The 13,263-nt window shown below is 50.0% G+C and overlaps 1 protein-coding gene across 1 annotated transcript in view; it reads right to left on the bottom strand.

Annotated features, from left to right (window-relative positions):
- The window catches only part of PDLIM4 (PDZ and LIM domain 4), a 53,063-nt gene that overhangs the window by 4,644 nt on the left and 35,156 nt on the right, over window positions 1–13,263 (bottom strand). Inside the window, exons 4-5 of the mRNA XM_080397801.1 lie at window positions 5,872–6,050; window positions 3,285–3,442 (exon numbers count right to left, since the gene is read on the bottom strand). Coding sequence (XP_080253927.1) covers window positions 3,285–3,442; window positions 5,872–6,050 — 337 coding nt within the window. The remainder of the gene's footprint in view (window positions 1–3,284; window positions 3,443–5,871; window positions 6,051–13,263) is intronic.

Below are 13,263 nucleotides of genomic sequence, written 5' to 3'. Positions count from 1 at the left end.
GGATACTTCAAAGCCTCGAGTATTCACTGCCTGTTTCTTCATGGCTCACAGCTGACTGGTCTTTCGGGTATATATTGATCCGTGGCTCCTTGGTGACGGCCTAAGGTTATAGAAAGGAAAAGCTCCTGAAAAAGGACAACGTATTTTACTCCATCAGTGGACACAGTCTGGAAAAGCAGCAGAGGAGCTCTCGGATGAGCATGCCATCCTGCAGCATTCAGACTTCCCACGCTCCATGAGCTGCCAGGGTATTTCAGTCCACGGTCAAACTTAAACCACGATGCCTAGGAGGTCTCTGCTGGGGCACAGGCCCTTTCTAACCCAGGTGTCTACACTCTGAGCTCATTTTGGAACCTTCCACTTGGATTTTGCTCTGAAGTGCCCTCCACAGCTCCAGGAACATCTCTGCCTTTCCTAAACCTGAGGCCGTTGCATCATCGCTGGCGGTCGCTCGCTGACCCCATGCAGGTTCACACGGTCTGTTTTGAATGGCATTGCTTGGCAAAGCTCCCTTCCACGGAGAGACCCCCGCTCCCCCGGCTGGCACATCTCAGGAGCACCCTCTGTCCTGGGCTCAGCTGGGGAGGAGGGAGCAGCCTGACAAACCCCCCGGCTACCCTCGGGGTGCGCAGGCACCCTTGCACGGCTGATCCTGTCTCCAGCCGTGGCTCTGATCTAGAGACCAACGGTTCTAGCCAAGCAAGTAAAACCCAAAGGACTAATTTCCCACCAAACCCCACTTTCCCAAGATACAGTGTTTGGAGATGCTGAGAGCTTTGGTCCGTGCCAGACTGCCTGTGCAGGAGCGCACTGGGGCTGCTCCACCCCAGGGTGCTCCGAGCGCTTGGCTGGCTCCAGCCGAGCTCCCTTGTTGAGTCCTTCTGCTGCCTTGCTGGGAATCAGCCGAACCAACTGCTCGAGTTGTTGGCTTCCCCCAGCATGAGATACGGTGTGCTTGGACTAGGCACGCTCATCGGCCAACATTTAACAGTTAAGCTGTCACTGTCTCTCAGATGGAGCGATTGGGTACGCTGTTTGAAAGAGAGACGGGTGGAGGGAAAAAAGATTTTACAGCAAAATGAGCCTTGCTGAGAGGGCTGCTTCCATCTTCCCAAACGATGGATCATTTCCTTCTATGCGCCAGCCCACAACCCCACCGTAATTTATGGTCCTCAGCAAGGCAGTGAGATGCTTTAATCCCACAACCTTAACCATCACATCCCCGTTTGTGGCTGCAGTGCTCATCCTTCACATGCCAAAGGTGCTTACGGAGGCAACTGCAATGATTCCTCCAGCCACCATCAGACCCTCAGCACGAAACATTGCTCCTTAAGGGTGCGGCACGGGGCTGGTGGTGCTGAAGAAAACACGGCTTCCAGCAGAAACACCTTTCAGACAATGACTTATCTTATATGGGACACTTGGCTCCTCAGGAGAGGAGATCTTGCCTTTAAAAGGACAACGCACAGCAGGCTTGGGCCAAAATGTATAATTGTAGGCTTAAGAAAAAAGGAGCAGGGGTGGAAGCTGTAAAACAACCTAGCAAGAACACTCCTGGGGATTTAAACCATGCTGAAACATCACAGAGCTTTATGCCAGGAGAGATGCTTTTCACTTAATTTCTCATTCCCCATGAAATAAACAGCGTTGTAACAATGGAGGCACGAGTGAAACTGCGCCGGCAGTCGGTCGCACATCCCCTCTGCCCTCTGCACAGCACAGCCAGGAGGGAGAGGGTCGGTGGCAGAGCCCTGGGGGTCTGGGGACTATCCTGGCACCTCTCTGTCATCCCCGCCCCCCCTCCACAGCCCACACCTTTTCCATTCTCCCTTTCTCCCAAAGGCAGTGATGGGTTTCTGCCACCCCAAGGCTGCAGGATGTGAGGGGAGGCAGGAGCAAACCAGCAAAGCTTCGATTTTGTTCCCTTTGCCTGGCACAGAGAAGGGAGGAAGGCAGCAGCATTACTAATTGCAATTAACACAGTCGCTTCCTATTTACTTTTTCCTAATGAGGAGACTTGGGGGTGCAGCAGATGCCGCACCGGGAAGCTGCCCGTGCTTGCTCTCGGTGAAGGACTTGCAGGCACAACTGAAGCCCGTAATTAGCATCGGTTTTCCTGCCAGCCTGGGAGGGGCTGCAACATTTACACCCGCTGCTTCCAAGGCTGATCCTATCTTACGCTTTGCAGACATGCCTCAGTACCACTGAGAAAACTGAAACTGGTGGAAACTCTTGATGCTCAGAAGTTACCTGTGATCGTCCTTCTTGTGAAGCAAGAAGCAATTTCCTTCTAGTCAAAGAACAGGGTTCTCCATCGTTCTATATACACCGGACCTGGAGCACCACAGCCCGACTCGCTACCTCTCACGGGTTCATGATGAGATTTGCAGTAGTGGGTATTTTCCCATAAAATCTAAGTTCCTGGACTCACATGACTGGAGTGCGAGGCTCTTGGAAGGAAGCAGAAAGAAAAGTCTTGCCCTAATGGTTGTAAAGCGAAGCCTGGAAGTTTGAACATAAAGGCCCCAATGGACTTAAGGTTGAAAGGCAAGTAAAAAGAAGCTGAAATATATAGTTTGGGGATCTTATTATATAATGCTCAGCATTGGCCCCTGCCTGCATTAACCTTGCAGGCAGGAAGCTGTGACAGACCTGAGAAGTGAGCCAAGAGTTCCTGATCTCTATCCCTGCCTTGCTGAGGACCATCCCACATCCTTATGCAAATGCCATTTACTTAAACAGGCCTACAGTTCTCCACTGGTGATCTTACACAACTGCTCTAGGCCATTACTTTCATAAATGATCTCAGGAAAACAGCTGCCATGCAGAAGCTTTTTGCAATTCCAGCTTTCACACGACGCTCAAGTCAGCCATCGAATCTGGCAAGCCCCCAGTTGCTGGCCTAAGTCCCTGAAACCCTGATTTGAAACCTGCTGTCCACGTGTTGCCCTTCACAGAGTGCTTGGACCCTGCCGTGTCAAGCTGAGCTGCCCCAGCACTGAGTGATGTGCAGTAAAATGATGGTGCAGAGGAATTTGCAAACCGCCCCCCCCCCCATCAGCTCTTGCAGCCAGGTCCTTTAGAGGCTTTTCAAGCTTCTGGACCTCAGCAAAGGAAGAAAGAACTCAGCCTGCAACAGCATCTTCGTGGGCTTCAGGCCATGGAACGGGGTGCAGAGGGACCAAATGATGGTTCAAGCCCCGCAGCAGCACAGTGCCACAGCCCCAGTGGCAGGGAGGTGTAGGGACTGGTGGGGACACGCTGTGGGTGCCAACCCTCCTTACCATTCTCACCAGCCTCCAACATGCCCTGCAAGTATCGGAAGGATCCAGACTGCTTAGGCTCTGAAACGGGCTTTTCATAATCCTGAAGCATCTTGTAGACATCCGACTCCACATCAATCCCGTTTCTGTTCCGTGGGAGAGACTTCATGGGGTCAACGCTGTTTTAAAGAAGGAAAAGCTCAAGTCAAATATAAACAGCAACTGTCAGCTCGTCAGGGAGGTACTGAAACCTCCACATTCCCACAGATTCAATCAAACTCAAACACTTCTCTGTTCCCATGGGTTTCTCTGCCTGGAGGTATGCCTGTCCCAGGAGCAGCCACCGAACCAGGGAAGTTAAACTTGTTCCCTGTTGGGCTCCAATTGAGCAATGTAGCTGGGGCTGGCCCAGGTACCCGCAGGGAAGAGGACAGCTGCCACAAGCACTGTAACTTGCTTGGCCACACATGGAATTTATTGAAAAAAATGGGTAAACCACTGCATTTCATTAATTACACAGGGCCAGGGGGTCCACGGCCCCTTGTACCACTGTGAGGGCATCCGGCACGAGGAGAGCGTGTGCTGCTGCCCAGCACCGGCACGGCAGCAAATCCCCTGGCCAGCCACCAGCGCCTCTTTTGAAGTGAGCGTTTCTGTAGGTGACTGCATTAAAGGATCCATTGGTCAGACAGAGCCCACAGCTTAAATGAGAACAGCACCCTGCGGGGCTGCTCAGCACTCAGGGAACGAGAGCAGCCCCGTACCTGCCCCCCCAGCCACATGCCCACATGCCCACCTTCAGCATCCAGACCTGGAGCTGCTCCTTGTCTGTATGTGGCATAACAGACAACAAATAGTCATTTAAACCATTATTCCAGTTCAGTCGATACATCAAAACATGAAAAGCATAGTTAGGAATTAAAAAAAAATATTTTGGGTACATGTTTAAGTGTCCTGCTGAGTAGGGGGGAACTGAAGTGCTGTTGAGCTTCACTGAGGCCCCAAAGCACAGCACAGCTCCAGCAAAAGGGGCTCCTTTTCCTTTGTAAGGAGAAGGTCATCAAGGTCTTTATAAAACCAATAAATACAGCATGAGCCCTGAACGCCACCAGACAGCTTAACATATTTTAGCCATCATCTGACTCATTTTCTCCATCAGCAATACATTCATGCTAAAAAAAAAAAAAAAAAAAGAGAGAGAGAAAAATAAAATTCACTTACAAACAAACAGAAAAACCAACAAAACCCACCCCAAAACAAAAGAAAATTCATTCTCAAAGAAGAGCCAAAGCTCCATTTTTGGGAAGCGACCCACCCAGCAGTGCCGGTGCCGGCGGGCAGAGCAGAAGTGCCGCTGCTGGGGCTCGGGGCTGCCGAGGCAGCTGAAGACCCGTCGCCGCGACTCCCGGCCAGCCCAAGCCCCCGTGTGCCCCGAGTGCCGACCTGCCTGCCTACAGCCCTCTTGTGCACCAGTGCACACGCTTCCAGTGAAAAAGGGCAGGTTTTGACCAGTCCAGCCTGATCAAGCACAACTCAAAGAGATCGCCCTCCTGCCCCCGTCCTGCTCCAACGCCCAAGCTGATCTGGCTTTTGGCTCACACACAGATAACAGCAGATTTTGCTCTCTGTATTTTTTGTGCAGTTCTCTTCTTTCCAACTTCATTAACTTCCCTGGAGCAGCACAGGGAATAAGCTGGCTCGCAGCATCACTGAAATATGAATTCGTGCAGCCACAGAGTTCCCGAGCTGAAAAGAAACTCGCTCTGCTCTTTGTACTTGATACAGACATTACTTTCTTGCAGAATATTTTGCCAGTCTGGAGAAGCATAAATCAGCAGTGGCGTAAGCCATGCGAAAGCATCACCGTCCACAACCTGGCCTATCTCAAAGTCCGAGTTATCCACCCAAACCATTCTTGGCTACACAAAAGCTTTTTCTTTCCTACGAGCATTATTTATTTCTCAGCCTCCCAGACAGCTGCACTGAGCAGATCGTACATTGATAAAACTCCCAGTTTACTGGGGTTAATTTTCTCCATGATATCTCCAGCTCCCAACCCAGGTGCTGGCTCCTGGCTTTGTGCCGGTGCAATCCCCACTCCTAGGAGAGCCAAACCCTCCATCCCGCCTTGAATGTATCCTTTGAAAAAATGGGATACTAATGTCTGTGACACTCCCTGCAATTAATCCCAGCCTGGGGACTGGACCTGAAGATGCCCATCTACCTACCCCCGCTGTCAACAGAAGGAACTTTCACAGATCTGGAACACCAGCCCCTTCACCCTTCTCAGAGAGAAGTGATTGAACATTGCCGCAGCATCACAAGCTTAAATTCAGTGTAGCAGTTACTACATACGTAGACATGGTCATTTTGTTCAGAACTTGGCATCTCCAACCATCCTTTTTTTTGAGTTTTGGGGGGCTTTGGTTGTTCAGAGTTTTTTTCCCCCGTTTTTTCTCCCACCTACACTTGCCCAGCCCAATGGAGCAGGAGCTGAACCCAGCACCTCTGGAGCTCCAGGAGCAAAACAGCTTCAGTGCACACCCCTGAAATTGAGCTTGCAGGAACAGCAGTGGGACCCAGTGTCTGAGCCATGCTCTCGTCCTACCTCTGGGCCGGGGTGATGTGCAGCCCACTCAGCTGGCCCGGCAGAGCTGACTCGGAGCTGCTGTTAGCGTAGAGCCGGGTTGGGTGATGATGCTGCACATTCAACATCTGCTTGTTGTCCATGGGGCTGCCACCAGTACCGTGGGGCACTGGCCTCCTGCTCTGGGCAGGCCCGTTGTCCTGGAAGAGAAGAAAAAGCAGAAAAAACTGAGATTTATAGTTCTTGATTTGATATACACGGAGAGGCTGCGCTGGGACTTGCAGTTTGCAGTAACGATTTTTTATACGTGCTGTGGAAAGCCGAGATATGCAGCAGGAAAAGGAAAACGCAGGCTTGACCTGCAGTTAAATCTTGCTGAATCTATGCAGCTTTCCTTGGTCTCCAACCAAATGAACTCGCCTGTTTCTCCAGTGTGAGCCACTGCCAAGTATCCTGCATTTATCCTCCTGTAAAAGCATATTTGTTATTTCCGCAAAAGAAAGGCTGCGAGTCTGCTTCTCATTTTGCGTTACATCACTCTAAGAGCACTTACCGCTCTTCTGACTTCGGGGCAATTGCTCTGATTTACATTAGCAAAGCATGATAGAAGCAAGGCACGATAAAACCTGAGCTCTGCCTGTGCGCACAGGTCGGGCAAAACCTGAAGCCAAGGGGCCAGGCTTGGTATTTTCACTTACTCGCAGCTACTCTTGTCCACAAAGATCCGTGTTCATTTTGGGAGGTTTTCTCCCCAGATCAGTCATTCACAGTGTGAGAAAGGCACCGGTCAAGGGTTTAGCTCAGTATTCATATTTTTATTTGCATTTTAATTCCCAAGGCAAACTGCAGAAATCTTTTTGCCGTATGACCTTAAGTTAGGAACTCAGATGCCATTAAAACACAAGTTTTCCATGTTATTTTACCTACATAAAACATTACCTATGTGTTTTTCCAAAGCTTTGCTAGTCAGCCCTGCGCACACCCATAAATCCCGCTGTACCTACTGCTAATCTGGCCACAAACCACCTGAGCTAGGCGTGGGGGAGCGGCCAGCAGCCCCTTCCCAGTGGAGGGGCTAATTCCAGCCATCGGGAAAGGCAGCAGAAAGCCAGACACAGCCTAAGGATGCGCATCGGCTGCTGCTATGCCCAGTCACGCGAGTCAGAAATGTGCCCATACCAATGGAAGAAATAGATGCTTTATAAGATGCTGTAATCTGTTTAATCTGGTTTAATCTGTTTCAGGGCAGATCCCCAGAGATGCTGCCTTGCACCAGCTTTTCAGTAGACTGGAGCTGATGCAAAACCAAGCAGAAAAAGAAAACACCGTCCTGTGAACAAATAACAAAGTGCATGTTACGGGGCTCTAATACAAAGCTTACTTTTGACTAAAATAATCCAATAAATACTAATTGGAAACAAATGTCTATCACTGGTGCATAGCAGAAAACACTGGCGCTCCCAAGCCTTGTAAAAATGAGCAGCAAAGAGAAATAAAAACCAGATCCTGCCAGCAAAAGATCTTGAAAGTCCAGTTCTTCAGTTCTTCCCAAGGCAAAACTCCCATTGATAAAAACTGGGCTTAATTGAGAACTGCAAGATGGTGCCTTTGAGTTTTTCTTCTGCTCCCAGCTGAAAACCTGCAGATTCTGGCAAGCTCCTGGCACTTCCAGCGCCTCGAAAGCTTCAGCAGCTGCTCCGAGCCCTCTGGTCCCCACTCCTTCCACACTGTGCATGCACACACATGTGGGGAGAACTGCTTCCAACAAAATAACTTCAAATTATCTATTAAAAAAGGAATTTAGCTGCCAGGAATAATATAATTTTAACTGTTCCCCAATTTATGTTCTTAAAAAAAGTATAAATACAACCAGGCTATTGGTTTCCAATTCCCAGATTGACATTATTATTTCAAGGAAAATAAAGAAAGCGCTTTCAACCATGACACAGAAAGGAAAAGAAGGATCATAAATGTTTCGGGGAAAAACGCAATGGCCCATGCTGGCTGGCCAGCCATCACGAGCTACAGAGTTATGCTTTTAGAAACCACGACCATGAATTCCCCGTGCGTGGGAGCCGGTGCGAGGGCAGCTGGAGCTCTGCCTGCCGGGCACAGGGCAGGGTCATCCTCTGGCTCCTCCACACCAGGGACATCCAGACCCTTTCCCACAGAGCATGGCAGCTATTTCTGGAATGAAAACCTCCTCCATCAAGGGGCCTAGAGACCATCATCACCACAGACCCCCTTTAATCCAAGGTGGCTTGAAAAGCATTGCCCTTTCATCCCCATTAAGCTCAGCAATTTGGACATCGACAGCAAATGTTGCTATAAGGTACAGCACACAGCCTGCCTGCTCTGCAAAGGCATGGAAGCCCGGTGATGGAAATAGAGCGTTTCAGAGCCCTCCCTGCACTGCTGAGCTGCTCGGTGCCCCTGGTGCCACCAGCTCCCTGTCCCTGCAGGAGGGGGATGCTCATGGTGGTGGCAGCTCAACCTCTACTTCTGCTCAGCCATGACCCAACAGCATCCATAGGGATCAACAGCCTCCTCCCAATGGACACTGGAGAGCTCCCGCTACCCTCGCACCCATCAGACCGAGACCACAGAGGTGAGGCACTGGATGTCCCTCAGCCTTTTCCACCAAGTCCTTTGCAGACTTTGGAGAGCTGTGCTGTGTGCTGGGGGCAGCTCAGGGCTCTGTGGGAAACAGGCAGAAGGTGTGTACCTGGCTGAGAGCTCACTGGTCCTTGCCTTCCTCGGTGCTCTCAGTTTCTCTGCTACGCGACCTCCCCGTTGCACAAAAAGCTGTTCCTGGGACTGAGCTCAGTCTCCTTTTCCTCATCTCAAAGACTGGGAGACCTTCAAAAGGCTTCACATTGTGCAAAACACTCATGCACTCGCTCTCGGAAACCTAGAACCAGATGGATTTCTTTCCAGTTCTCAAATTCAAGATCAGTTAAAATTTCCCCCCCTTTGGGACCTAATTTGCTTCTCTCTGCTGGCTTTTTCTTCCTGCTTTTTATGGTCTCTCTTAAATTAAGAGGGTTTGCAAACCTTTCCTAACAGCTGGCCTGAGAAGTTTCACAGAGAAGAACTCTTTTAGCCTACAGACAAGAAACTCACAAGCCGTTCCCTCACGCTTGCCTTCCCGGACCATCAATGACGAAGCGAAGCCCCCTCCTGACACGCAGCGCTTGGAGCTGCTGGAGCCCAGGCTGCCCTGCTCCTGGCAAACACGATCTGCGCAGCCGTCCCACACCAGATAAATCCAAGGCAGGGCTGGAAAGGAGCTGTTTGAAGTCCCGGTCCCAGGGAGCTGGTGGGGTTTGGGGTGGTTTTGTGTGCAGCTGCAGTGCTGCTGCAGCACAGTGTGCAGTGAATGCCCTCGGCCAGCACCCAGCTGGAGCCACCTTTGCTGGGCACCACCTTGCTGGGGACACCCAGCCTGTCCCTCCCCACCAGGGGAAGGAATGAGCAGAGGAAAAGGAATTGTTTGGAGGAGAATGAGCCACAGCAAACAAAAAAGATGACTTGCAGCAACCACCTGCCCCAGCCATTCCATGCACGGCCTTGCCAGAATGCTGCCTCCTCCTCCTCCTCCTCCTCAAGATGCATTTATCAGCATTGCATGAATGCAGCCTCTGCCTTATCAAGCACAGGTAAGAGCTGCCTTTACCAATACAGTATTTATATTCTGAGGAACTATTTCCAGCAGAAGGAAAAGGTGACACAGGGTATGGGAGTGTTTCTCTTGGCAGGAGGCGCAGGAAGCTGGGGCAGCGGTACACAGGTAGCTGCAGCAGGAGCAGTGCTGGCAGGAGCAGCGCTGACAGCACGTAGCGCCTTGCCCGGAGTTGCCGCAGGGCTACAAGTGCCGATGAGGCGCGGTGGGTCGGCTATTGCACCTGAGCTACCGCATCTCTGCACGCTGAGCCTTGGACACCGCCGGCCAGATGCCATCAACTTGGCTTGCACTGAGCTGCACCTCCCTGCCTGCAGTGTCTCTGGCACATTCTTGGGTGCTACTGTTTATTCAGATAAGAGAAAAGAGAAATGTAGCTGGGTTTGGGATGCCTGGCTCTTGTCCCCACCATACAATGCAGCATCGAGAGCATGAAAGGAATGATTTTCCTTTTATATTTAAGGGAAGGATGCTGAATGACAGGTTGCTTGGATTTAGTCATGGAAATTCCAAAAAGAGCCAGAAATACGGAGAGCTTTTACGCCTTCTTCTTCTACAAGCACTTCAGTTCAATTTCTAGTAAATCCCTCTGTTCTATGCCTGCTTATTAGTGATGCTCTCTTCCCCTGTATCAGGTATTTCGTTCAGCTACAGCATGATGCCTGGACATAGCTGGTGGAGCAATGTGCACAATCAGCGAGGTAATGAAGCTCAAATGCTTTCCACAGGACACATGGTTTCCAATGTCAGGAAACATATAGGGGAGCATTAAAAGAAGCAAGCTGGACATTCCAACAGAAATACAAATCTACTCTGCGGCTTCACCAAGCAGAGCTAATGCGTGCTCTAGGTAACGGGTCAGAAGACGGGCTTTGCCTGCTCATTACAGCTGTGGCGCTGACTCTGCTGGAATAGCTGAACCGAGGCACTTTCATCCCTTAGGGCTTTTAGATGAACCTGTCATAGGACAGAAGACTCAAAAAATTAAGTACTTCTATCAAGCTAATCACTGCTAAAAGAAGTGTTCCCCTAAGTAGGAAAACATGCTGCCAACCTAGAATTTTGGAAAGGTTTTGAAAATTAGCCTCAGTCCCTCTCTCTCTGGGAGCGAGTTTATCATATTTTGAAACCACCTTTTGTAAAGACAATAAAAAGCAGAAATTTCTACGGATTTTTAAAATACGCCAAGGCGAGCACACTCTTTCAACTACCTACTTAACAGGAGTAATGCTGGGATCCAGAGCTGGGAAGAGGATTTAACTTATTAAAAGTTAAACTCATGGATTTAAACATAACCCATCTCCTGGCAAGCAGAAGTCCCCCGTGCTCGCCGCCTCGGCCGCTCTTGGTTCCAGCTGATCTCAGCCCAGAGCTTCAGGGCTGCGTTTTGCAGAGCTGCAGGAGCTACCTGGCCTTGGAACCCAGAGAAGATGCTACAGGAGACACAATTCTTTTCAGAGTTTTGGGAACTTGCATTTGTATTCTGATACACTTTGGTAAAATCTGACCTCAACTTTCCTCAAGTTTGACCACTTTGATGCCTCAATTTTTCTTACTCTTAAGAAAAAAAACCCAATCCCAACCAAAAAGGAATTTTTTTGACATTTCACAAAACGCCCTATTTGCCCTTCCAGCCTTTTTCAACTGTGAGTCTTTAGCTCTAGAGGCCACAGGTTTTAGACACAGCTTAAGAGAACTTCAGACTTCATGTTCTGATCCAAAGCATTTAAAGTTCATTCATTTCTTTTGCAGTATTTGAAATTACACCCTTAAGAGGCCAGAAGTGCAAACAAAATAACTAATCTCATTTTTCAGACTATCAGACATCAAACCCGAAGATTGCTAATTTGAGAAGCCAGCGTTGGCTCCTAGCAGCTCCATGGAAGCACCTACACCTGTGGCCTGATTTGGAAGGGCTTTGAGCAACGGTTGGCTTCAGCATATCTGAGAAACCTTCATTGGGAGAGGACCCACCAGCTGCAGAGCCAAACACACCTCCCAAATGACACCTTCGAGCCCCAAATCCATCCCGGAGCCACTTGGGCAGCGGTGGGAGAGGATCTGCCAGGAGAGGACGGGCTGCAGCTCTGGTGCCCAGCCACTGCAGGGGTCACCTGCCCTGAGCCCAGGGGAGCCAGTCCTGCTCTCTGCTATAAACACATGCTGCATCAGCCTTAAACAGAGCTGAAGGTCATTAATGGCTTCGATGTACTTCAGATCCACTCACTTCCTAAAACCCGAACGCAGTCAGTCAGGGTCAGCTAGACATTTGCTGCCAACAAGCTGAATTAGAGACGTGAGCGGTGCTACTTGTGCCCCAGGAGGTCAAAGCATCCCTTAGCTGTGGGGTCACCTGGAAGAGGTACCTCTTGTGACCATGCTTGGTGACTTGTGTCCATTCTCCAGTGGCAGCAGGACAAGCCCAAGTGCTCTGGCTCCTCATCAGCGTTCAACTTCTCTCTCCCAGCTTGGGTAGTCGAGCCTAGCTGCGCTCTGCAGCATCCACCAGTGATTCTCTGACTCTCTGCAATGTAGGGCTAAAAGATGTGTCCCTGGCATCGGTCCCCAGCTGCCCACCACAGAAGGGAAGTGGGCAAAAGGACCTTCCTGCGGAACCGGGTAATGCTTGTATGTCACTATTACTGTTATTAGGAGACCATCAGACCATGCCCATTAGCTACACCTGAAGGAAGGTCAGCTTAGAGCAAACCCATCGCAGCTCCTGCAAGGCTGAGCAGTGGTTTGAGACCAGTCCCCACCGTGCCTGCTGTCCAACATCCCCAGACAACCCGGTGATGGCCTCCCCGGCTTCTCCAGTGGGCGCCTGGCACCACTGGCTGCCCAGGGCTCGACGGGACCAGCTCAGACCTGGCAGCGAGAGAAAAGGGTAGAATAGGAGCAAGGATCTCTCTAAAGCAAAGGTGTAATTCCTGCCCTGGCTGCCTTTTCTTCTGACACGGCCGGACTTTGATGACGTGATTCTGACCTCTCCTGGCAGAGGGCTTTTTGTGGGTGAAGTTTTACTGCCTTCATCACTGCAGGTACTATTTCATGCAAATGTGACAAGCAATTAAGCCTGAAGACATACCGTAGCATATCCCGACACCCTCAAGACTGAAATTCAGCCTCTGCACAAAGGACAACTGCAATGCAGCAATCCCTTCCCCTCATTCCCCCCAGCTTTTCAACAGCAAAGACAGTGCTTTGTCTCTGATAAACTGGTTCAAAAGTCCCAGAAATGGAAATCTTATTATTACCCCGCAGAGGTGGTGTACAGGACAGACAGCACAGTTTTCGCTCGAATGCAAATAACAGACTTACGCCGTGGCCAGCATCTGCAGGAGTGGGATTGATTCTCCAGCTCGCTGCCTCAGAAGAAGTCCTGTGGCAAACCCTTATGACAAAGGCTGCCCCCAAAGCTGGGGGAAAAAGGATAAATTTTAAAAGCTGCATACGTTTTGACACATATGTCCCTATAAGCACAGTTCAGATGTCCTGTTGAGACGCTGTTTTTACAGCATAAGCAGGCTTCAGTCTAACTTTAAAAAGCTCTAGTAAGTATGATCCCACTATTCAGCTCAGCTCAGAAGATTAACAGATAAGAAAAAAGGCTGAGCATAGTTCGCTGAAGCTGGATGAACAGAGTGTGTGGGTTATTTTACGAGATAGATTTCAAAGATTTTGCCAAGTTCCTCTTTCAGCATATACCATGGTCTGAAGAACTTTATCCA

Source organism: Falco punctatus, assembly GCF_963210335.1.
Source record: "Falco punctatus genome assembly, chromosome: 8".
NCBI classification, from domain to species: Eukaryota; Metazoa; Chordata; class Aves; order Falconiformes; family Falconidae; genus Falco; species Falco punctatus.
The sequence above is the reverse complement of the archived record's forward strand: the minus strand, read 5'-3'. Positions and strand labels throughout refer to the sequence as shown.